A 26,496-nucleotide genomic window follows, 5' to 3' on the forward strand; every position below is an offset into this window, starting at 1 on the left:
AGACAATGTGGGAGTAATTAGTTTACATCAGATCTAATTGCTAGTCTATCAGACTTTATCGAAAACGGAAAGCTTTAGGATGTAGCTGAGATTTTACTGAAAAAAATGATACCAAGTTCAATAAAATCCATGCATGCAAACATTATGAAAAGTTCCGTAAGGCAAGGCTTTTCACCAAATAAACAAAGCTGGGAAAACTGCATTCAAAGTTTTACTCACTGTGCCACTTTTGTTTTCCAATCACATGGAAAGATTTAATGCTTTAGCATGCAGCCCAGTTATTGGTGAACAAAATGACACCAAATTTACATAAATCTGTTCATGTAATGGCTGTGAAAATCTATGTATGGCATTGGCACTTGACAAAAAAAAGATGCTCAGAAAGTCACTTGCTACAGTCTCTGAATCTTAAATCATTCACATAAGTCCTGGGCAGTAGTCTTGGGTTTTGTCAGGCCTGTGCCTCTTGGCCATCTTCTTCTTCACCTTTTCACTATCGGTGTGACCCTTATCAGACCTGCACAGCCTCTGTTTATCTTTTTCAAGGCTCCTACGAATGAGGCACCTGCCAGGGCTATAACCAAGCTGCTCTGCAACAGCTCTGCTGGTTGCTGCCATCCCTTGATTGAAGCGATAAACTGCTTCTGCAACAGCCCTTTGAACAGCCAGCAAAGAGTCATGCGTGTTTTTAGAGCATTGGCTCCAGATAACAGAGTGCAGGCACTCGATAGCATTCTGTGTCATGCCATCTTTGCAGCGCTTCAAAAGGGCCTCGTCGCCCAGCCTGGCAAAAACTGGCTCAAGCGCAGTGCGAACATGGCCTGGCAGAGGGTTTTTGTGTGGTGGAGGCTCCACCTGGTTTGCCAAAGCACGATTGAAGGCACACCATGAATCAACTCCTTGAGGACAGCAACTGTGATCTGGGGCTTCATCTGTTGAGGTCAGGTGCAACAGCGTAGCTTGCACTGCCTTTTTCATGCCTGCGACGTCGTGGCTATGGCTCCGCAAGGCATACCCATAGTAATTGGTGATCTTTTTTATCTTTTCTTGGGTAAGGTTGCCCTTTCCACCAAGAGATTGCCCTTGTGCCTTCTTTTTCTCAACCAAGTTGCGAAGAGCCGTCCCCGTCCGCTTGTGGACATGGTTGAGGCAGTCTTTCTTTTCGATGGATATATATCCATACACGCCTTCCTGGGTCAATGCATGAAATGTGAGGCTATCACCATCCGAAAGTATGGTTGTGTACCGCAACCCATTTTTTTCCAAGGACCTATTGAATAAAATCATAGCTGCTTCGGTCTCCATTCGTCCGGCATTGCAGTCAATGTTCTTCATACACTTGTGGTTCACAGCCCAGTCACCGTAACCATCATCAATGGGATCAGGTGCCCCTTGGCACCCACGACAGTACCTCGAAAGCACAACATGGTCCAGTACAAGGCCAGTGTACAGTTCTATAATGCAGCCAACTGCAATATTTGAATTGTGGCCACGCGTTTTCCATGTGCCATCAAATATCACGTCTACATTTCCTGTTGGGTTCAGGAAGTCTTTGTATAAGTCCTTCACCACTTTGACACTTGCTGCTTCTGTAGCAGTAGCAACTGCCTGGCAAGCTTTCACCATGGTGTTCATGTGCCCCCTGAAAGTTTTGTGGTGAAGTCCTCGGTGGGAGAGGTTCATTGTTGCACAAAAATCCGCTAGAGCAGTCACTCCCTTCCCTATACTTTGTATGCCTTTCATCGCCCGCAGATTTACTTCAAAGGGTGTGATGCTAGATTTCCCGGGCACTCGTGGCGACGAAAAGTGCCGCTCGGCGAAATCGCAATTCGAACATGTGAGCACTAACTTCACAACTAAGCCATACTCTCTTCCGCTGCATTTCGCGAGTTGAACACTGGCCATCCCACACTTGCTGCAGCTTGTGGATGCAAACAGCTTCTTCAGTATGCTCATATCAACAATTATATACTCAGTGCCGCGATCGTCGTCTACACTTACTGTGCTGACGTTCATCAGCTCGAACTTGCGGGAAGTCGCGGACTTCTTCGCCAATGACGTCTTGGCGTTATCTGCACATTTTTCGCGTCCCGCGCACTCCGCCTCCGTAAAAAACACTGTGTCCAAACGTTGAACACGCGAGCTCGGTTTAGCCGCGTCCGTCGGCGCTGAAGCGACGTGCGGAAACGCCGAAGTCGTCGTTAGGCTTAGCTCAGCCGGCTGGGCCGCTTCCGACGACACAGAATTTGCAGCGACTCGCAGAGCATCAAAAGTCGATATTTTCGACGGGCTAAGTCCAGGCGCATTCACTGGAACCGCAGACACTTGCGGTAACACCGAAGTTGACGCCGATCGGCACGGTCCAGCCGCGGCGTCCACCAACGAAGCTGACATCGACGATGTCGGTCCAGCCGCGTCCATCGGCAAAACTGTGGTCGACGAGTTCAATCCAGCCGCATCCGCCGACGGCCCTGCAGCTTGCGGCAACACCGAAGCTGTAGTTCTCGATGTGGCACTCTTCTTATTCCACGCGCGTCTCCTTTTGCCGACTGCTTTTCGCGTGCTTGCTTTCAAGCGCGCGTCCCGTGCCATCGAGACACACGGAACAGACACCAGGCAGGCAAATACACACGAAAACAATAACTTCGAAGCTAAGAGGAGCGAGTTAATAGTCAAAATATTTACAGGAACGATGAGAAAAAATGCAGAACGAGAAATGCTAGGAAACAAAGAGGAGCGCAAAAAATCACGTGCCAGCGGGCAAAAGCAGACGACGAAGAGTCGGCAACGCGGTCGCGGCAGGTGAGGCATGCGTCAGGGCCAATCAGAGGGCTGCGCCTCGGAGAGCGCGCGCTTTACCCAATCAGCGGCTGTCTCGCGACGATTCACCCCTTGCGGACGGATGCCGAAAGCTCCGCTGTGCGAACCAAGACCGACTGAAATACAGACCTGCACAAAAAACAGGGTCATATGGGATCTCGTGCGCCAACTTTCGTTACCTTTCTCGTCGTTGAGGGCGCTCGGTTGACCTGTTCGTCTATCATTTTCATCATCATCAAATCACAATTGAATATAAACAAACTGTACCCAAATTAAAAAAAAAAAAAGATCTTTGCTCAAGTTATACTTCTAAAATTTTGCCTTTTTGTATTTTAGTGGAGAGTGTTTCTCTTTATATTGTTTTTCTCTCGCTAGAAGACATACCGCGATTCCGCTTTGTGCGGCGGCACTGCAGTTACTCGCTGCACATGCGCAGAACAGGTGCTTGTGCATTACAGCGTGGACAGATAAATAAAGTATAACGACGAAGAAAAATGACAGAACTAATAGACCCTTCTTATTAACAGGTTTACAGGAGCGCCAGGTTACCCGTAGCGTTCGTTCCCTAGCGGCAAAGGCTATGAACTAGAAGGTGCGTGCTGGAGCAGTGCTATCTGTGCAGGTCTGTATTTCAGTCGGTCTTGGTGCGAACACCTACAGCGTGTTGAGAGACGCCAGGAGAGAGAGCGGGAAACGAGCTTTCAAACGAGTCCAAGATGGCGCCTATCGGTTCGCGCCGCGCGGAGCTACGGCGGCTTGAAAATGGTGCAAATTTTCGCGTTTGGCGTTCAATTTCGGCTCACCGACGTTTCTAAATTGCCGTTTTTTTAATACTTTGAGTAGGAATTGAGCTATAATATTTTGTAGAGGCATAGTCGGGACATTGAAGACTTCAAAACAGCAATTTTTAAAAATTGCCATTTTTGACCATTTTTCGCGATATTAAGACCCGCGTCCCAACAATATGCTTGGAGACCCAGAGTTAATAGGGCAACAGTGAGGCGAAACCTAAATTCTGCAGGTGCATCATCATTACCTTAGAACAGAGGTGTTCAATGCAGTAGTGATGCTGATCCGGTTGATGAACTTACAGTGTGATCTCTATGAGTATGAGCAACACAGAATGCCATTGTCGATGGCAAAGAAATTGCAGAATAGCAGACCACTTTCACTATGCTTATAACCTCTTTAATTGCTATTGATCTGACCCGTCCTGTCTTAAATGTCCCACTACCTATGCAAATCTATCCCATTGCCTCTGCTACTGCCCAACTGCCTGGCTAGACTTGCTTGGCGCAGAAGAAGAAAAACAGCATCGACTGGTCGCCCAAGTTGTCAACGTGTTCAACCTGTAATTTTTGGCTGAATGAAAGTCTCATTTCAGTACTACTATAGCCGCGCCACTGAAAAATTCTAAAATCTGGAAGTAGAACAATGCCGAGAGCTAACAAAAGTTTTGCAGACGCTTGCGGCATCCGCGATTGGCAATGACCACTTCGTGTGCACCGATCCTGGATGCCAAGTTGATACAGTGTGTCGGAAGATGGTGCCAGATGCTGAAGCGAAAGAGAGAGAGAGAAGAAAAGAAACTGGCAACAATGCTGGCAGCGGCCGACCGTGCGATAAGGCATAAGTGCATTTATGGAGCATTCTTAAGCTGAGTGGATTGTCACAATACCGGTCTTGTGACGAAGCAGCAGATCTGAGACAAGTATTCGAAGTGGGTGCTCTCGTGAACAAGTAAAAATTAGCGCAGTTAACAATCTTGACAATTCTTTGAAAAGCGGGAGCACCGCTGTCTGGATAGGCGATCTAACCCAATGTATGCGTAGCAGTTTGATTCATGCACTGCGCGATCATGAAGTCACAGCTGCTATTGGATTTCATTACCATACCTAACGCACGATGCACCAATTTAGCAGCTGAATAGGGAGTCAAATGTTAATTTTTTGGTACTAGTACCTGCATCCTACAACAACTACTGTTTGCATCCAAAGCAAATATGGATGTGTGCGGGTGATTTCTGATCATAAGTGGTTATAACGGTCAATTTTTTCAGTTTTCTCATTATCATGAGCTCACTGTAGCTCAGACAACATGACAGGCTACTGGCATATGCAGCAGCCCTTTTGTAGCAATAACTAATTTCTCTGAAACTCTCCACATAAAATGGGTATGCATGAGAAGTAAAAAAAAGGAAGTCACATTACTTGAAAAAAAATTCTTTCAACACATACAAACAATCACACGTGACAAATAAAATGTGAGCAAAAAGTTGGTACATTGATTCACGGTGCTTTGCTATGCTAATGCAACAGCATTCTCTATGGCTTAGAGAAAGTAACGTGATAGATGGAACAAAGCCTGCTCTATTCCCAGCAAAAAAATAAGCAACAGAGCGCTCTGCTTACCTGAACGCACCGCCACGCAGCTGGATCTTGATGAGGAACAAAGTGTGAGCAACAGCTAAGACGAATGTGGCGCAAGCAAGGGCAAGCTGCGACCATGCCATGTAGAATGTGTTCAACCACCTTCCCTCTTCAAAATGGTGGGACGCCTCAAACTGCAGCCAAAGGAAGCACGGAACTAAAGCTGTACGCCCAAGCCTGCAAAGGAAAAAAAAAGAGGAAAATAAGTGATGGCTACCAGTGAAGAGAGCAAATGTGGCTTCCTGTTGCTACATGCAAGTTTCTTCAACCAATATAGGCAGAACACATTTTTAAAGAACATTTAAAAATACCACCATGTCTTCTAAAAAAATTTACAGGTAAGCATATTCAAATATCAGATAGTTCAGAGAAAGCTGTCGTTAACTAGCAGATTGCCATTAGTGGTTGAGAGGTATGGAGCACAAGTCTTCTTTCAGCATTTTACAGGCGACTGCTCAGTGGTGCATACAGAGCCTTAATTTGCAGTCACCGGCTTCCTCACGTGTTATAGTATTAAGCTCGGAAAACATGCCAAATCTTCGAGCATAATATCTTACCCTCTCCTCTTTGCAGTGGCATCTGTACTCCCTGGCACCTGGCTTGGCAAGCCACATATCCTCCGCACTTTGTGGCCTAGTCCAAAATAACAACCTCTCTTTGTGACGGCGCTATACTCCTGAACACGTGGGCGTCCACTCATTGGTTGCCAACTTGCGATTGTACTGACGCTCCAAGGCAATGACACCCACGACGTCAGCACACAAGAACACAGCCGCAAAGTATGCTCCATCCCAACACAGGCTACTAACTACTACTACTACTACTACTACTATTCATAACAACCGTGAGTGACTGCTCCTTTATCGCCACTGCAATTGATGACGTATACTTCATGCTACAGCATGTGTCACGTGATAATCTTTGGGCATCATACGAACACTACCTAGCACTTGTGAGCAACTGGCTTCCGTTGGTGCTGCCTCTATAGTGTACTCTGCCATCGCAGCTGATGCACTGATACACGAGGCATTCTGTGATAGCCACCTCTACTGCCATAGCAATTGGCATGAGCTCTATTCTCTCAATGAGAATATGCATTCTGCCAGGCTTTCTCTCTCTCTCTCTCTCAACTCGTTTTTCACTTTTCCACATGTGATGCTACATGCTGTGACACCGATCATGTCATTGTAATTTCTATATATTTGACTATTTAAATAAGCTATTAAAGCTTTCGCAATAAAACAAACGGCAGGAGCGCTAACACTACAGATTGTTTTTTTTGTCTGAATCATACATAAGCAGCATCCATATACTACACAGTTTGTACCAAGGTCATAGTGGCTGCTATGTGCACGGCCAGAAGGGTGGTGAAAACATGAGCATCTTTCTGACCTGCTCATTGCCATCTGCTCCGACGTACAGTGAAGAAGCTAGGCCCTGGACTCAGATAAGGTGCCCTAATGTTTCATGCAAATCATCTAAATATGAGGCACAGTAAAACCGCGATAAATCGAAAATCCAAACCATTCGAACTGTCAGCGCAACCTTGCACAATGCACGACACAAGTCTATGGTATCAGCAGCACACTAATTTGAACGCTACGGGCCTCGCACAGGTTATTCAAACGACTTCTCAGAACTAGGCCAGGTCTGGGTATGACCAATGAGGAGAGACTGGAAATACAGTCAAACCTGGATATATTGAGCACGAAAAGGATCATGAAATAGTCTGATATGTCCATGATTAGAAAGACAAAACATTAAAGTGGGTAAGCTTATTATTCATAACCTAGAAGCACGAATACACAGCTTTAAGGCCAGCGATGCATCTCTTGTAGCACCACCTACCAGCATGCAAGCAGTGCCCCGCTCGCCAAACGCTGCGACCACGCCCCCCCCCCCCACTTTTTCTCGCAGTTTCTAACCCTTTGTAGGTCCGGTTCTGTGCTTCTAGTATACTGAAACTACACTCCTCACATTTTGCAGGGTTGTTCTGTATGCCTGTAGAATGTATGCCTCGTCAATAAAGTTTTAACGGACTGTGGTTACCGCTTCAGTCAAGGAATTCACAGCCCTGTGGCACCATGAGTGAGAGGCGCTAGAGACACATCATAGGCAATGTGAAAGGAGGAAGGATTTATATTAAAGAACACTCGAGAGAGCACAAATACAGAACAAGAACCCCTGAAAAAAAGAAAAGAAAAAAAGAACACCATCAACTTAAAAATGTTAGTGATAATTTTCCTGAGATGTGGTCACGTGGGGTACTACGCTGATAATGACACCGTTTCCCCGCAAGAAGTCACTTCAGCTGGTTTTATGCAATTTTTAGTGCCACACTAAAATTATAAATCTTCATTTTTGGATACTGTAGTGCTCGATCTGTACAGTACTAAATGAGGCAAGATCTTTTTATTTCCACCACAATTTCATGAAACATTTTGCTCAGTGCTATCTCCCATTAAAGTAAAAAAAAAGAAAAGCCCAGAACAAAGTTAAAAGTGCTGAAGATTACCGTCGACGTCCTGCAAGCAGCACAGAGCTGGAAGATAACACGAAGCCGGCTGGCCGCAGCAGATGCGTGGGTGGCATGCTCACTACCACGTTGGCTAAGCCCAACTTTGTGCCGTAACGGGCAAGCACACAGTCATTCTTCAAAAAGGCCATGATCAACATCACTGAGGTACAAAGGCTCAACACTGATGCCGTCGTTGACAGTAAGAGCCGCAGGCGTTGCTTCCAAGGCTGCGACAAAAAAAGACGCAGGTTAGCCTATCGAGTGTGCTGCACAGTTAACAAAGCATCAAAACTGGATGCAAAGACGAACAAGACTGGAGTAATGAGACGAGTCAGCAGTGCTGTAGTGATAGGTGATCTAGAAAATTAGAAGAGGCTTAACCTGATTACGCCAGTGGCAGTGTTCTGAGAAGTACTGGTTTGGATCATGGCTAATTAAGGTAAAGGTAAAGGTTAAGTCAAGGTTAAAGTTTGATAGGTGATCTAGAAAATTAGAAGAGGCTTAACCTGGTTACGCCAGTGGCAGTGTTCTGAGAAGTACTGGTTTGGATCATGGCTAATTAAGGTAAAGGTAAAGGTTAAGTCAAGGTTAAAGTTTGATAGTGATCTAGAAAATTAGAAGAGGCTTAACCTGGTTACGCCAGTGGCAGTGTTCTGAGAAGTACTGGTTTGGATCATAGCTAATTAAGGTAAAGATTAAATTAAAGGTCAAGTCAAGGTCAAAGCTCGGGTCATAGTAAGCCATTGGCTGAGCATATACCAGACTTTAATTACTTGCTCGAGACCACATAGTTGTGACGTCCCAAAACAGTTCAGCCAATCAGGTGGATGGCACACAATATGCGATGGCATTCAATTCTAATTTTGCGGTTCCATATGAAAGGAGCTGCCTGAGGTGGCAGCCCATTCCAACTCGATCATGTCATCTGGTCTCGTGACATCACACAACCCGCTGACTAACCTGCGCCCCACTTTCTCACCTGCCAGATGCATGCCTGCGATATATTGACGGTGTGAGCTTCAGACGGGGAATGCTAGGATCCCCGTGGTGGACGTCATGAAACAGCTTAGCTAATGAGAGTGACGGCACGCAAAATTCCAGTGCTCGGCTTGGGTGATCCCATGAGCGTACTTCTCAGCACACTAACTGTGAAAATTTGCTCACTTATTATATTTAAGTAGACAAAATTGCACCGTGAAGACAGGCTGAATCTGGCCAGATGACAGCTTACCATGTGTTGAATACAAAGAGACCATTGCCAATGAAAACAGCATCCTTTAAGTTTACGGGGAAAACAAAATACAAGTACTATCGCCATTCCCGGTAATTTTTCACAAGCAAACTGTAAGAATGACAATAAATTTTTTGCAGTTGCCGACAAGCTGAACCCCATCGCCATTCAACAATGATCACTCGAGTGGCATGAATTTCCTTGAAATCCAATTACCTCAGTGTTACAAATGCATTTTTTTTTTGCTGCCAAACATAAAAAGATCCAAGCAATCAACTTTTGCCGACCAAGAACAAGCTGTTATCAACACCTTTGATACAGACCACTAATTCATAGGTGCTGACATGTATTCAAGCAGTGTTTGTGGCAAGGTTAGCAATTTTATAAACAAGTCTCCTTTGTCAACATCTCCCGTTTTGTAGCGAAGTCGTATGAATACCAACATGCGTAAGTGGTCCCCTCCCCCAATGTAGAAACCCAATCTGCACAGCATAATCACACACAAACAAGTACTGAAAAGCGCAGGCCCACTTTACATAAATACTCTACTGCATCCAACGTCTTAAAAAAAAGACCAGTTTTCATCATGCGAGCAAGTAGTAGCTTGTAGTAAAAATAAATAAAAAATAAAACGTTTTGAGAGTCCATTCCTGACATAATCGCTTCTATTACGAATTCCATGTTTCATTTTTAGTACTCCCTCTTGATGTCCTACTAAAAAAACACTCCCTCCACAGAACAAAAAAAAATTTGTTGCGGTTAAGTCTTCTCATTGCTTGAAGAGTCAAGATAGCTGGTATAGTGCATTTGTCAATGAAAACTGATTGGCATTGGCTGATGGGGCCCTCCACCTTCCTCGGTAACCACCCATGAGTTGCTGCATGGCAATCACCCTCAGGGTGACATCCCTCCACCCATGTCAGGACCTCCTCTGTCCACAACAGCCACTGCATCGGTTCTTTCCGTGGCCACCAACTTCTGGTTTCACCTCCTCTCCCCTAGAAGCGGAGAGGAAGATTTTCCTCTCTCCACTGTGCAACCTGCCAACAGCGGTACATGGTTTACACGTACTCAACGTACACATTCTTCTCTGCCGTACAAGTGGAGAGCAGGATATCCCCTCTCCAATTTGCCACCAGCTAACCATTGAAAGTAATGTCACAGCTTGACATATACTGAAACCAGCACCATCTCCTGAGCGGGCAACTAGTTCCAACGCATTCATTACTAACACTGTAGCAATTAATCAGATCAACTTACAAGGGAGTAGTGTGCCAGCACTCTCCAACGGGTTGGCAGTGTGTGGCCCATCAGCTGTGGCCGCAGCAGAGAGTCTAGCGCTTCACCCGAATCTCGCATGCCAGGCACAGCGCATACACCTCGTGCCAGATGGGAGCGTAGTAAATAGCGAGCTGAACCCGCGAGGCTCCGCCCACTTTCCCCATGACGGCTGATGGGTACCTAGGTTCAGCACGGTCAGGGATTTCCTCAGCCGTCCCTGCTTTTTGTACCTGTTGTATTTTTGTTAATAATATGCATATTCAAGAGTACATAAAAGTAATGCTTAAAACTTTATCTTGTCATTTTAGTTATTGTCTAACAAAATATTTTATACTTGCTACATTTATATGCTATTAACGCGGTAGTAATACGTTAGACACATGACTAAAACCCGCCATGAATAGGGTTTTTTCGACTAAAATTTTGTCCCTAGATTTCCCCAAACGCATTGAACGCCATGTTTTTACAAAGTACCTAAATGTACCTGAACTTGCAGAGAGCCGGCTCCGTGAACTGCGCATGCGCGCCCAGGACCAAAGTGGAAAGGAGGATATGTTGCTCTTCTGGACGGATGTGACGTCAACTAGCTTTTAGTGCTTGTTTTTTTCTAGAAGTAAGCCTCAAACCCAGATGCTCACTGAGTCGCCCAAAGTATGGCCCAAAGAAGGAAGACTGGCGCGCTTTTCAGACAACGAGCATTTGCGCTTTGCGAGCCCTAGGCACCCTAGGTTGTCTTTCATGCGTCGGTCTGCTGCAGTTGGCGGGCCATCATCCCGGTAAATGCAAACTCGGTGATATGCGAATTCAGTTCGTGAATTATAGCCTTAAATTCAAGGGCGCAGCCTTCGGTGCAGTCCTATTTGCAGCCTTCTGACTGCGGTGAGTCGTACATACATGCCCGCGAACTCTAAGTAAAGCATTTGTACTCTTTCTGCCATCGCCTTCCTTGCAGCTTCTTTAACGAGTTTTTGCACGGCAGCGCAAGCATGCGTTAGCCTCAATTATTGACGCGGAGGAGGCCGAAGAGGCTGCCATAGCTTTAGCCATTACCTCCACCACTGCCAAATACATCCTTAGCGACTCTAAAACCGCAATTCGAAATTTTGCAAAAGGAAGGGCCCACTCCGCAGCCATCAAAATCTTACAAAACATCTCCCATACCCGCCTTATCACATTGATCTGGGTCCCTGCCCATTCGGACCATCCTGGGAACGAGGCAGCGCACCAATTTGCCCGAGGATTCGTAGTTAACCGGGAGGTGCGCTGCCCTGAGCTCAGGTCGGCCAGGGAGCGGATGACAACCTACAAAGAAATTACTACCCACTTCAAGAAAGAAAGACAAATCTTCCCAGAACCACATCGATCTATAAGTAAAACACAACAAGTCACCTGGCGGCAGCTTCAAACAGACACTTTCTTTAATCCGTACATGTACTCCATATGGTTCCCAGAGCAGTTCAGCCCTGTCTGTTCTCTCTGTGGACATCAAAAGGCAGACACACCACACATCCTATACTCATGTAGTCAAGACAAGCCATCACAGAGTCTGCAGCTCTCTACCCAATCTCAGTGGGAGGCCGCGCTGCTCAGCTCCGACCCTGAGGTTCAACTCCGAGTCACGGAGCGGGCTGAAGAGGTCGCCGAACGACATCGTCGGTCGGCCACCTGGCGTCCGGCCTAGAAGAGGAGCCCACCGCGGGGACGGGAACGTCAACCCACCCCGCGCCTACGACCTCTTCTTTAAATAAAGTTTACCTCCTCCTCCTCCTGCCATCGCCTTCCTTGCAGCTTCTTTAACGAGTTTTTGCACGGCAGCGCAAGCATGCGTTAGCCTCAATTATTGACGCGGCGTAATCGCGCGACGGTCTCCGGGCGAAGGCGTGAGGAGACTGCGTAATGGCGTCCACGATCTCGTTTCATTGCGCTTGGAACAGCTTCCATACCTGCTGCTGTGCACCGATCAGTCGCCGGTTGCTGTTGTCTTCCGGATGCACTGGAGTATTGGGACATATGAGGCGACTAAAAGGTAACGTAAAACTGTTTCTGAGTTCGCTTATATTTGTTTGGGCAGTATAAGGCATTTTTGCGTGCGCCAGCGTGAACGCGCTGGTTTACAATCAGGAGGTTTTATTGCCTTCCTCGCAGCTTCAACCGATGGAGCGGCTCAGCCCATAGAAAATGTCGGGCTTCTTTCGGAAAACTGTTGGAAGGTAAGTGGCACTCATCTGTACAGACCATACGTGGTAGTGCTGCAATACATGAGTATATCTGCGGACTGATAAAGGGGGGTTGCTGGCCAGCTGAGAGATGGTTTAAACGCGAGTTGGCCCTGTGTGGAATGAGCCTCGAAGTGCAGCAAGCCTACTGCACAGCATGAAATGGCTACAAAAGTATGGTTATATACATGACCGAATTCCTGTGCTTATTTGCTCAGACCTTCCACTGTCAAGTACTCACTTATTTCGGTGTATGCAGCAATGAGGGTGACCTCAATACTCCTCAGCTAGCATAGGTTCATGCCTGTGACAATATCTCTCTTTTTACTGCCGAAATAACTGCATTGGTGGAACTCACTGAGCTTGTTTATATAGATTTAACACTTTGGATGCATGTTGCTACCGCAGAGTTCCCAAATATATATATCTTTTGCCTGCTCCAACATAAATAGTTGGCAGTGCTTAGCTTCAAGCTGCTGCCAAGGCCATTGACAGCTTATTTGAAAACAGAGCAATAATTAATCTGAGCTAGCATGTTTTGTGGGAGAGTGAGGCACCATTGCGAGTACCTCGTAATCCTGTCAAAGAGCTTGGCAGTTGCTGCTATAAGCACTCTTTATTGCAGTTCCATGCGAGCCGCAGCATATTGGGCACTTACTGCACAAGTGATTTAACTTAGATTCTCTTTGGTGCTATTTCAGTGTTTTGTAAGTGTTCTAAATATTTGTATTTGTGCTAGCATTGACAGCCAGTCTCATTACTGCCTTTTTCCTTCTGCAGCAGGCAATCTCACTTGCTTTACTCGAACCAAATTCTATTGTGAGTGAGTTTGCTGAATTTATGCAAACTAAATGTAATTGCAGTATTACTCTCATTTATTTACATTTGCAGAGGCAACGAATTCTTGGTGCCGACGAACGAGTTCCCTCCGCCAGTTCGACTACACCGCCACCTCAGTAGTGCAGTGAGCTGCGACTGGCGTGACCAGTTAAGTTTAAAACACCTTGCTTGCAATGTATTTAATCTTGTGTAATATTGTCACCCTTGAATTTGCTGATATGCTATTATTTGAAAATCATTCTGGGTGGTTTGGAACACATGATTTGCAGTGGGGGGAGGTGGGAAGCACAAATGTGTGACTGCAATTTTTTGCCAGTCTAGCTTCTAGCCTTGCGAATTAAAGTAACAGATTAATACCTGAACAGGCCTGCCATTTATTGGAGAGATGTCATATAGAAGAAAACTTGATCCCTTGTGGAGGTAACACAGCTGTGGTTCTCCGAGAAAAAGTTATCCGTGTGTGATGGTGTCTAAAACATGGCATTGTCTTAGGTAACTTGGCATGGAATCAGCCACTTGTACTCTCTTGACAGCATCTATTGTACTATGTGCTAGGTGACATGCCTTCAGGGATGAGGGTAGATGGAGAATACCTCAGTTATCTGCAATTTGCTGATGACATTGCCCTGAAGCAGTCACAGCAGCAGCTGAAGCAGTGAGGATGACGGGCAGTAATGTGAGCAGGTTGTACGTCATGCTGGTCATGGAGGAAGTAAAAAAGCCTTAGAAGCAATGCAAAGAGGGAAATCGGCTGGTATGGATAGGCAACTGCAGATCTTTGAAGAGTGGTAGGGAGATTGTGCTAGAAAAACTGCTTGCTTTGTGTGTGTAGTGCCTCACAACCTCAAGTGTATTGAAATCTTGGAAGGATCCTAACAGTACCATAATCTATAAGAAAGGGGCTGTCAAGCACTTGCAAACTTAAACTGATCGGGTTATTGTCCATTGCCTACAAGATAATAGAATTGGGAAAATCTCGGACTTTCTATCAGCTGAAGGAGCAGCTGGCTTTCGTAAGGGCTGCCATGTTTTTTAATGTGTCTGCCCTGCCGCTGTTGTGTGCTGGATTGTAGCCTACATCCACATCGGATAGGAGGCTGTGCAAACAAACTGCTCTTTACAGAAGGGACATAATTTGAACTGCCCATATCATACAATGCAGCAGCAGTAGTGAAAAGTGCTCCACAAGAACTGACTTATTGTAGAATGGTTGCTTTAGTGCGGTAGCGTAAAAGGCGTCACCCTTGAGAAAAATCACAACCATGCCTTTGGCAGGTGACATGGCCATACACTGATTGGTTGTCTGGTTCTGCGATGTCATGAGGCCACATGATATGGCCGAACTGGCTGGAGCTCATATTGTGGAAAAGCGAAAAAGAGACAAAGGATCGAGAAAAGAGAGGACGACGCTATCTGGAGCTGCTAACTCAGCCAGCTCCTTTGAGGTGAGAGGTTGAGGTGGAATAGAACCATCCGAGACCCTTGGATCTAGTATCAGACATGCTACTCCATGTTCATACAGCTTTGTTAAAACAGAGCTTTATACCCATGTTGGGTGGTCTTAGGCACAATGTGGTAGATTATGGTTGTATGCTGATGATTGTGTGTGAGATAATACCGGCACAAATTAAGGGATTAGGGCTTATACCTTTCAGGACTGCTTTAAGCCAATCGTTCATATATGAATGATCGTTCTCACACACTGGCAGACGTAAATTTATGTATTTGGAACATGTAGCCCCATTTAGGCAGATAGTATGACAAAAGTAATTATAGTAATTAGTTCACAGGAATGGAAAAGGCACAGAATCTGTCACTTGTTTCTGTGGGCACCTGAACTGTGCCGTAAGGGAAGGGAGGAGGGAGTCAAAGTTGAAAGACAGAAATGGGTGCCGTAGTGGAGGTCTATCGAGTAATTTTGACCACCTAGGGATCTTTAACGCGCGCTGACATCACAAAGCACACGGGTGCCACTTCGTTTGCATCGAAAGCAGCCGCTAGTGATCGGGTTTGGACATGGGTACTCCGGCACAGTAATTTAGCATCTTAACCACTGCACTACCGCAGTGGGACTATTGTGACAACCATAGTTTCTGTTTGCGTGCAGCTTGTTTATTTTTTATTTATTTTTTTTTTGTTCTTTCTGGCACAGTGTGACCTTTAAAAAATTATTCGAAATAAAGAGGTCTTTGGCGCCATTCACACGATTCTGCTGCTTCTACTATAGTTTTCTGTTTATGAGAGTAGTAGCGAAGTCTCTTGAAGACAATTTTACTAGCTCTCAGTTCAGCTCAGATGATGAATCAGTCAAATGTCAGCCTCGGACTTCAGCTAGTGGCCAAGAAAAGCTTAGTTTCAATCTCTGATCACACTTGGTCAGTTACACATGCTCATTTTGTGTTTCCACTGTTCTGTTTCCATTCGCTGGGTTTCAGCAGTAATGAAAGTTTGGTACTACTTGATATGGCTTCTCCAGAACTTCAAGTGTGGAACTTCTTCAAGCAAATTCAGTGGAGTTTGAACACCAAGCTTCTATTGCAGATTTTCAAATTTAATGGCAAACTCTCCCACCTTCTGGAAAACATGTCACCAAATAATTCAGTCATAAATCCTGAAAGGTTTGGAAATGCCAATACTATAAACTGTAAAATGAGTAGAACAAGGCCGAGCATAAAAATGGGTGTTTTCAACAACTTAGCTATATTTCTGAGAGAACAGCACACCTTCAAAATGAACTTCAGAACCTAAACTAGTAATAAAAGAGGCAGTGTAGCATATTTTTAGTACTCTGAATTATTTTTCTTGCTGTCTTATTTTGATATTCATGCCCCCTTTTCTTTCACTTTTTGGATTTTTTCTGCAAATTTAGGAGAAAAAGTTTTTTATGCTATGTATAAAGGCAAAACAAAAACATGGGCATTTATTTAATTGAGCATCTAAATACCTGCATTTTAGTATTATCTAATAGCAAGATTGTGTAAATATTTCATTTAATAAACAAATTACATGGTGCTGAAGGATTGAGGCAAAAAAAAAAAAAAAGAACTTCTTCATTTGCAAGCTGTAGTTTAAGAAATGACCATTTTTCTGCCTTTTGTATATCCTCAAGATTTTATTACAATTTCTTGATTTTATATTCATGTTTGACAATACTTTGTGAATATTTTACCCAGTGCTGAGAATTTATCTTATGTATTATGCTTATATTCATAATATTCACGTGTCTAGAGGGCATTTAAATAGCTGTATTTTATTTGGCTCATGTGCGTCATGTACAGAAAGTGTGATCAGAAATTGTCATCAAGAAACGTCCTTCATACTGGAACTTGCGTGTGAAGAGCTCTAGCAGGTGCGTGCTCTGTTGCCGCGTTGCAGAGAGGAGGAAATGAGGCATCCTGGCTGTGCAAACCGCTGCAGAGAGGCGACAAAGAGGGTAATGGCAACCCCATGCATACGCGGGCCACTTATGCGCTTATTCACAGGACCTCGGAGGATGGGCGTGTGGTATTCGATCTGTCATTTGACGTGCGTAACTATAAGGCTGCATTCCCTGCACCGTACTTATTAGTCACATATTCTAATTCTGGTGCCGGGTTGTGTTCGCCTTAGCGATCTTAGAGCTCTTAAGCACTTCCTACATTTTTTTTTTGTAGGTTGCAGCAAAGTTCTTTAAAGACTTCATTTATAAAATAGCAAGGTGCATGTATGCGATCAAGGATCTTTGAGGGAAGCTGCAGACGGGAGCTCGCTACCATGCTATACTCTTAAAGACAGATCTCAAGTGTCTCCTAAATTTTTATAACAAAACGAACATCCGCACAGTGTTTGCTGGAGATGCTTACAACCCTGCTGTCCTGTCCGAAGACAGGGGTACATGCAACTGCCCGCCATATGCAAGGCCAGCCACAATTAAACATTCGTTACCAGAGTAACATGATTGCCTGGCTTTTTTGTGTGTTCACTTCCTTAGCATACTGTAGCATAGTCATAGTAGTGTGCACCTTTCCAATAAGTGGTCACGGGGTGTCACCATATTACCTGCTGGACTGCTTTGTGCATTTGGTGCTAGCACAGTGGAAGCAGAGCCGGTTTGCAGCAGTCCAGAGAGGAGGAGCGAACAATATGGTGGCACCGAGTAACTTATTGGAAAGGTGTATATAGATTGCTTGTTCCTGCAAGATGCGAGTTAAACTGCTCTCATACGAACAGTTTTGATCCTCATTGAACTGGATCTACATTCAACTCATTGTAGATCGAGGTTGTCACACGGCAACTGTCAAGTGCAGTTGAGCTCGAGCCTGCTTGACTCAAGGTTGCTTCCTCAATCGCTCTCGAGATTTCAAGCACACTCAAAAGCGGTCATTGACACCCTCGTCATCAACGAGCTCTAAAACTTGAAAAACGAATAAATGCAATAGAACTGCACATAACACATAAATGTATTAAAAGGCATGATAGAACATTCGTAGAACGAGCTCTAAAATTTGAAAAACGAATAAATGCAATAGAACTGCACATAACACATAAATGTATTAAAAGGCATGATAGAACATTCGTAGAACGGCTAATTTTATTATATTGACACCGTAGTCTACTGCCAGTGGAAGCTAAGGTGGCGTTCTCTTCGACTGCATCAGTGTGGAAACTGTGGAGTGGAAGAGAAACTGCACTGTAGCACTTGACCGCTGGGAAGATAGGTTAGGTGACCTGAGGCGCCAAAAGCGGAATGCTGCTGTGTACACTGAAATCGTGCAATCATTATCCCAATCTTAAATTTCCTTTTGAGACTCATTGCGACTGACAGCAGACGACGGTCCACGTAGGAAATTTCTCAATGCTGACTGAAAACGCTCGTGTAGCACCGGATGCTTCAATCCTTCTTGAAAGCCTGAATGCAGATTGAGTTCAATGAGGATCGGAAGTGTTTGTGTGACAGAGGGATTAGTGTAGTGCAGCTAAAGCTTTGTGTTAGCTGGTGTGCACAAGTTGGGTGGCCAAGCTGTGTTAAATGGTCTTACAATGCATATTTAGAAAAGAAAACAGGGCACCCCAAACGGTTTATTCAACTTCTCAGATTATTTGGCATTACACACATTGTCTTGAAAGCAGTCCACAATATGGCCAGCACAACTTATGTTCTTGCTTATTTCAGATTGTTCATTTAAGAGAGCTAACATATTCAAGGGCTACTGACCAGGCTGACATTTTAACCAAGCCTGATAAGGCGTTGGACATGGTCTCTGCGAAATACTGCAGCGATGCACACACTGGAAAGCAGCAAAATGCAAACCAAAGCTCTCATGGTCCTTTTAAAACAGCCAAACCTTCTCATCCTTTGCGCTGGCCATCAAACTTTGTCGATGAGGTACCCACAGATACTGCATCCATTGGTTTCTCTCTGACTGATGGGCGAGGGGTGTCACTTGGTCTGCTGATGTCACGCACTTTTTTGTCTTGCATTTCGTTTTCACTCATGCATACACTCACACAAGAAAGAAGGCTTATAGTTTCTTGCCCTTGTCTATGCATGCTTCAGCGTGTTCTGTGCACTGTGCTATTCATACACCAACGGCTGGACTCAAGTGGCAGCGGCGCGCACTTTCATACAGCCTGCGCATTCGCCGCAGATATAATGGCAGCTCTTCTAAGCAAGCAGTGCTCTCTTCCCCGTGAAGTTAGTGCAGGATTTACCCAACCCTGGCCACTCGCTTCTGTGGCGGCGCCCGGTGCGCACCTGCGTTCGCGCCTTCAAGCGTTCAAGTGTTCAGTTTACGGAGGGAGCGAAATACTTAGAGAAATTATGTAGTCTCAATTTTGTGTGCGCAAAAGCGGTGCAGTGTAGGCTCAGGCAACAGTATTATTTTGATCGTAGTAATACTTACTTTGTCTTATTTCTTACAGTGCGCAACATGTGCTAATTACCGTCTGAATACAACAGTGATTTGGGTTATCAGTCTGCAGTAAGGCAAGTAGCAGCACACTATTGTAAGGTCAGTCCCATTATGCCGCACAAAAGCTGATTTTTTTCTTCCTGTTGTAACTTTGTTTCCTTCATGATATGAGGGGAACTGTCAAAAATGCATTGACATGGCTACAGAAGCACAGAATTTATTACATGAACATTTTCGGCCTCTCGGGCCTGTTCTGCCAGGCCTGTTACAATTAGTGGCCGAGCAAGGAGGAGTACCTGTTTTGCCTACATGCATTATTTCAAATGATATGCCAGTGTGACGGCATCTTTTCGCTTTTGGGCACATTTCTGTCTGCTTCTGCACATGTACCAAAATTTCGGGCACCTTCACGTGTCTGCAAGTCAGGCTGGTCGTTGACCAGTTTTAAGTTGTTAGTGCAAATTAAAAAAAAAAGGTAACCTGCTCTTATTGCACTTTTTGTGCACTTTGAACAGCGCATTCACTGTAACTGCTTTTCCTGTTCTGAGGCGTGCGCAGCATCACCTCGAAATAACAGGAGACATTCATCACCATCCTCATATAAGGATAGGATAGTAGGAAAGCCTTCCGACCCTTGTCTTTGCCTGCCACCTATGTTGCTAAACTCTGCGGCTAGTTTGTAACGAAGCTAACTTCATGACAATAGTTGAGCTTCTCGGCCGCAGTGTGCTTTTGGTATTTCCTTCGGTCCGGACCCATACGTATGTTTTCTGCCACGCATTTGAACTTTATTTCCTCTGAACGACGTACCCACGCCTGCAAGTTTGAAAAACTTGCAGTGTTTCCTTTCATCAATTTCCGAGTGATGGAGAACTCTGTTCCAATAATTTAGCTATATTTTATGCGAGTTTTTCCCTGGTTTTGGCTCTTCGGCAAGATGCTGATACACAGCCAGAGCCTGTAAGGATGGCTCATGGCCGGCACACCTATCATCTATAGCTCTCAGTACAACGGCAAAAATCACTGCAGGTCGCTCTGAACGCTCAAGTTCATATGACATCTCGTTGGCAAGAATCACAACCGGGTGAAAGTGCAGGCTTGGCCAGCCTCCGCTTTTTTTTTTTTTTCCAGCTTGTTGCACACCAAATGACGGCATCACTGAGTAGACGCGTCGATGCCACACAGCGCCACGATTTCGCAGCTGTAGCAAACAGGAAGCACCCTCCATGCATAGGTCATAAAGAGCGCACCGTCGCCACTCGAATCCAGCCATGGTACACCGTGCATAACCATGAATACAGAAAACACAGAACATCCATACATGCACGGGCTTGGTTTCCTAAGAAAGGCCAGAGGCCTCGCACCTATGCTTCGGCCACCCATTGAGCTCAGCCTCTCCCCCTCCTCCTCCTTATTGGCATTGTAGCTGGATGAGCCAAAGCTCACTTCTCAACCTTCAAACAAAGGTCACTGGTGGTGCTTGGGTAGCAGAAAGCAAGAAAAAAAAAAAAGCTGAGGCGGTAGCGTTTTGATGGAAGGCAGAAAGCAAGGCACCCGTGTTTGTGCAATGTCAGTGCACCTTAAAGAAAGAACTCCAGGTGGTCGGAATTATCGGGGCCCTTCACTATGACGTCTCTCATACCTGAGTCTCTTTTGGACGTTAAACCTCACAAACCAACCAGCAAGAAAAAAAAGAATGCCTGTAAAAGTCTGGGCCATAATGACTGCATTTGATGCATTCTTGTAGCTGTTTTTACCCAGCACAGGGCAGCGTTTTCATTTTGTTGACCGAACCAACATGGCGGGCATAGTTTCTCAAAGCACTAAGAGATGGCGCTCCACATTTCGCGTATTTAGGGAGCCTACATGTACCAGCCCTACGCGTATTATCTCTTGTGGAGGCTAGTCAACCAGGGAGGAGGGAGAGACTCTTTGGTGATGGAAGGGAAGGAGAGAAACATACCGGTTTTGATGGTTGTAGCTCTGTTATTAACGAGTCTGCTGCAAAAGTATTTTTGGCCACCGTGCATTCTGAAGGCGCTGCCTCATAGACAGCAGGTTTGAACACATTTTCGAATCTAGAGTGGTTCATAAACAAGTTCAGTTTATGGAATCGCACCTGAAAACGAAAGGAATGATTGAAGCAGGAGAAATGATAGCACCTTAAAATAGAAACAAAAGGTGGATGGGTTTTAAGATGCTTTGCAGCTGTTTTCCACTTGCCCAAAGGCAGTGCAGAGTTTTGGCCGGTGTGCAATGAGCAGTTGGGCGCATGGTTTTGCTGATGGCATGGCAGCTACGTGCTGGTTGGTGACATTTTATACACAAGGTCTTGTAGACTTTGTGTCTAGTTGGAAAAAAAGAGGATTGTAGCAAATGAGCATTATGCTGAAATAATTTTTTGAGTAGCTTCAAAGAGCAGCCTTTTTTAAAAAATGGCTGCTTTCCATGAAAACATGGCATTAGATTTTTGCTTTTCTAGATGGGGTTTTAAATTTTGTTTTGATGGTTTCTTGCAATCTTTTGCTTGTTCTTCACGACAAATGTATTTACTTCATAGCTTGCAATAAAATGCTTTCATTGCAAATAAGCATTCCTTGTGTGTCGTGCTCTTTGGTCTCATTATTTTGAACTGTAGTAGCCATGACAATCGGAAAACATTTGGGTGAACAGCATTGCATCATGTCTACATTATATTCCTGTAGAAAAAGAGAACGGGCATTGCAGTTGATGTCGATGAGACTGAAATCGACATTTGTTTCAGCTAAACTGTTTCCTCGATTTCGAATCTGGTTTGGGCTATTGCATGCCTAAGGCCCCAGCCAAATATTGCCCACTGCCTCAATAACAGCACATGCTCAAGGACCTAAAGAAACTACAAGATGAAAGTTTATTTTTCAACCCTTTGTGATGAGAGCAACTTTACAACAGGTAGAGGTATTGCCATAGCACACAGGGATCGGGAATGCCAAAACCTAATGCGGTCTATGAAAGACTGCAAGCATGGGAAAGAGCTAATTAATTTTGACTGCTTGGTGTCCTTTTTATATGCACTGACATTGTGTAGCCCACAGGTGTCTTTACATCTTGCCTCTGCCAAAATGTAGCCATGTGTTTAATCTTAAAACCTTAGGATTAGCAGTCGAATGCATAGCCACAATGTCACTGCTGCACATAGGTAGGAAGGTTTCGGACGCAGGAAGGGAGTAATGTTTTTAAGCCAGGTTGAATCTGAACCATGAGAAACATTTCCCCAAGAGCAAAAAGAGGTGAATGTAAATTTGGAAGGTGCTGTATATATAATGTAATAAAAAGCAGCTTGCTATCATGTGATCATTTGAAAGGCTGAAAAGTGGATATTAAAGCATTAGTTTAAAATACCTAAGCAAAGGACAGTGCAGCAGGTTATAGAAAGTAAAATAATTTGGAAAACCTTCACAAACACAGATGTGGATTAAAGTACAGTTTCAAGGTAATCATAACAAGGAAGTAGTAATCAGCTATTATTGAAATGAGCAGGCCCTATTTGCCCTGGGCAGGTGGCGTCCTTGGTCCAAAAAGGTGAGGGCATAAGCAGGTCCTCATCTGATGGTTTGTGTGGGTGGTACTTCTATGCTGCCGCAACACCATACCATATGACACAGAGTGCTGGGCATCTTGCAGTAGAGTACCTGCAGTTGAGATTGCAGCACATGGTGCACATCTTTGAGTATGAAGATGCAGAAAACTGAAAAGAAGCATTAGAGAGGGACATGTGATCCAGGAAATAGGGCTTTTCAGCTAATCGATTAGGTTTCGAGGGAGTGAAACAAGTAAGGGATACCAGACACTGGGATGAAGAGATAATGTCGGCAAATGAGCCAAGGTTAGCGGCTGCAGCTAACGCATGAAGCAGCGATGATTGCAGACCATTAATTCCCTTCAGCATACCTAATGCAGGCAGTGATGATGAATCAAAACTGTGTTGCCAATTTATGAAATAACTATAGATATGTAACTGCACTGTGGGAAGCCCACTTAGCCTCTTGATTTTTCTTCCAAGTTTTTGTTATGAATGGACAGAGTGAAAATGCGCAAAGGAAATAAATGCCAGACTAGGAATAAGTGTAGTCCTTCATTGAATGGCTCTAGTGTCGCATTGCTGAACTGTGGTTTAAAAGTTACTTGTGGCGAGATAAATGAGTCATACAGCCTCTGGGAGGCTTGCAGAGAGAGCTGAACTGAGAAGAGAGAACTCGAGAGAACAGCAGAGACTTGAGCGAGCACCGTACAACCAGCCGGTTCAAATGGCGCGCCGTTGCAACGGTTGAGTGACAGCGCTGCAGGTGGCGAAAACGTCCAATACCAACAAAAATTAATTCAGTAAAAGGAAACCTTTAGATAATTAAAATTGGCACTTGTAGTTTATGCGTCACCACCTCCTTTGTTTAACTGAAACTGTATAGTTTCATTTGCAACAATTTTAGATACGACGGTGCGTGCGCCATTATCATCGCTCCCTCCGCTAAATTATTTTGAGTTGCGGCGCGTTACATGAAACGTTTTAAAAAAATGTTTGACGCGTTATTGACTCTAGTTATTCTCCTTCCAGTGCTTTGCGGACCCTGTGTTGCGCTTTATCTATTTGTTGTTAATGCTAACGAACCATAAAATGGCTGTGTTCTGTGTTTATACAGCACAGGCGACGCACTTCGCACGGTGAGCATCACTTTGGTAAGTCGAATAGAAAGCCAGCTGATTGCTCCTTGGAAGGAAATGAGTTACATAATATATTGATTTGTGGAACATTAACGTACTCGAGTGCCATGTTGGTAAGCATGGTGCCTGCCCTAGAACCGCGATTCTTCCGCGAATCGCTGTGTGAAATTAGCTGGGAACGATTTGTTTCGGGACGTTTAACCGTGAACATTGCAGCGTTACTTTCTTGCTGCACTTGAGGTTGTCTGAGAGAAGTTCTGAGCTTGCCTGCGCAGAACTAAATAAAGCGCTCCGCTGAAAGTGTTTAGGCATTGTGACTACAGAGACATCGAAGGCTTACGTTTGTGTCAGAAGTGCTTTGAATTAATTTTTAGTGTTATTGTGAGGCATGTAGCTTTCCCTAGCAGTCGTAAGATCACCGAGGCCAACGTCAGTTTTGCACTTGCATCGGACGCGCCTTTTCAGCACATGCTGCATGTATGCGCCTGTTGTTGCTTTTATGTATGATGACTGTGGTAATAGTTTGCAGACTAGCTGAATATAGAACTGTGTCTCAAGTGTGTTGACCGCTTCTTAATAGTGTGTAATGTTGATTTACTAGAAATTAAGCTTCGCCTTTTTTTTTTTTTTTTTTTTTTTTTTTTTTTTTTTTTTTTTTTGCAAATGATAAGGGCCTAACACGCTGTCCGTCAGTCCCGAGACGAGTGGTACGCTGTACAGCAAAGTAAATGTACTGCATTACCGAACGGGGTCACGTACTCGTTAGCTATGATTTTTATTTTTATAACTGTAGTGCACAACGTAGATGTAATGTGCGATCGCTTGGTTCTTTCCTAGTGTATTCTTGTAAAACAAATAAACTGGTCAGAACAGCATAGAGATGTGGCTTTAGGGAATGCATCGAAACAGGCTTACCAAATGGCTTGCCTCTGTTCTTATTCTTGCTCAGATCCAAAGGCAGTACATTTCATTTATCAACTTAATTTTTTTGTAATTTCGGTGTTTGACTTTACAGTAGTTGTCTGCATGTTAGGTAATCTTCCCAAGTATAGATGACTTGCAGCACTGTCACATTCTTGGTGGACCAGAGCCATGAACGAACCCTGTTTGCCTGCCTAGCCTGCTACTAGCTACCTGCCCCATGGAAGATACCTATACCTGATTTACTATCATGGAGCATGTGTGACAGCCACCTGATAGCTCGCAGCTGCAGCCATGTTGTTTTTATGTTCTACACCTGTGCACTGCAGTGTAACACTCTATCACGCATTTTAAAAAGGACAGTTTTTAATGGCTACATTTTCAACTACAATAATCTGTCGTTGCAAATTACGAGCGCTGCGACGGAGAACAACAACGAGAGAGTAATGACAAGGACAGGCGCTACTATCAACTGAACGTTTATTCGAAGAACACAGATTAAATACTCGCAGAAGACAACCAAAGGCACATGCGCTTCACAGATTTTTCCTAGGTATCCAGATAAACAATCTCACATTCTTGGATGCTTACAGATGGTGAGCTCACGCACGTGTCACTGTTTTTATGGATGTGATATGACTCTGACAGTTCTCTAGTCATTTGATCTTTGTGTCTAAACTTAATTTTGGTTTTGTTAAAAAGCGGTAGGCATTTCTTCCTACTAGGCACATTTGACCCACTAGGTTTATTCAAATCACAGTCCCTGTAATGAAGGGCCAAATTGGATGAGGGGGCACTATTCAAAGAAGTGTTATGCTGGCGCAGGCGCGTATTAATACATTTGCCGGTTTGCCCTATATAATTTTTCCCACATTTAAAAGGTACTTCATACACAACCCCTTCTTCACATGCGACAAAACGCGAATCATGGTCCACTTGGCACACACCTTTTCTTGTTCTACTTTTTTGTTTCTGATCTCTAGCCCTTCTGTCAACAACCGCACAAATTTTGCCCAGCTTATTAGGAACCGAAAATAACACTTTCACTCCATATCTACTGCCGATTTGCTTAAGCCTGTGGGATAACCGATGGATATACGGAATCACTGCATACTTCTTTCTATCGCTATTGATATGGACTTTTGTATCTTCTCTACCAAAAGCCTTAATCTTCTTTATGATTTTATTGCTAGCTAGAATTATCACATCCATCGGGAAGCCCGCTAACCTTAACCTTTGGACCTGTTGTTTGAAACTACTATCTATGGCGTGAACACATGATTTTGTAACAGCAGAACTTAAACAAGACACTGCAATGCCACATTTTACTATCTTCGAATGACCTGAATGGTAACTAAGCAAGGGCTTCTCTGACCGCTGTAAAAAAGACCAACAAACATGATCCAACTTTTTTTCCAATCTTATATCCAAAAATTGAAGCTGATTTCCCTCCGGTAATTCAAACGTAAATTCCAATCCATACCCACAGTCTACAAATGTTTTTAAAACCATTTCCACTTGACTATTGAAGTCCTGAGCTTCAACAAAAACCAGATAATCGTCTACCAGATAATGGGCAAAATTTGTGCGGTTGTTGACAGAAGGGCTAGAGATCAGAAACAAAAAAGTAGAACAAGAAAAGGTGTGTGCC

General features: G+C 44.4%; 2 protein-coding genes and 1 long non-coding RNA gene across 7 annotated transcripts; 1 reads left to right on the top strand and 2 right to left on the bottom strand.

The window, feature by feature from the left end:
- Positions 1–49: 49 nt before the first annotated feature.
- On the bottom strand, positions 50–2,787 carry LOC146194196 (uncharacterized). Its single transcript, XM_084597286.1, has one exon. It carries the CDS (start codon positions 2,590–2,592, stop codon positions 418–420), a length of 2,175 nt encoding a protein of 724 aa, XP_084453412.1. The 5' UTR covers positions 2,593–2,787; the 3' UTR covers positions 50–417.
- Positions 2,788–5,119: 2,332 nt separating this feature from the next.
- On the bottom strand, positions 5,120–10,477 carry LOC146194197 (uncharacterized). Its single transcript, XM_084596031.1, has 3 exons — positions 10,259–10,477; positions 7,765–7,994; positions 5,120–5,426 (listed from the first exon to the last, which is right to left on the bottom strand). Exons 1-3 carry the CDS (start codon positions 10,355–10,357, stop codon positions 5,228–5,230), a joined length of 528 nt encoding a protein of 175 aa, XP_084452157.1. The 5' UTR covers positions 10,358–10,477; the 3' UTR covers positions 5,120–5,227.
- A 447-nt stretch (positions 10,478–10,924) lies between these two features.
- LOC146194198 (uncharacterized) lies at positions 10,925–20,353 on the top strand. Of its 5 annotated transcripts, XR_014705806.1 has the most exons (5): positions 11,664–12,305; positions 12,425–12,489; positions 13,387–13,482; positions 14,611–14,780; positions 16,989–20,353. It is a non-coding gene; the product is annotated as an uncharacterized LOC146194198 (long non-coding RNA). The 5 variants fall into 5 exon arrangements; XR_014705808.1 differs by lacking the exon at positions 11,664–12,305 and adding an exon at positions 10,925–11,158 and having other exon boundaries at positions 13,387–14,780; XR_014705809.1 differs by lacking the exon at positions 11,664–12,305 and adding an exon at positions 10,925–11,158 and having other exon boundaries at positions 13,387–14,780; positions 18,488–20,353.
- The last annotated feature ends 6,143 nt before the right edge of the window (positions 20,354–26,496 follow it).

Source organism: Amblyomma maculatum, chromosome 3, assembly GCF_055883805.1.
Source record: "Amblyomma maculatum isolate TAMU_Amacu chromosome 3, ASM5588380v1, whole genome shotgun sequence".
NCBI classification, from domain to species: Eukaryota; Metazoa; Arthropoda; class Arachnida; order Ixodida; family Ixodidae; genus Amblyomma; species Amblyomma maculatum.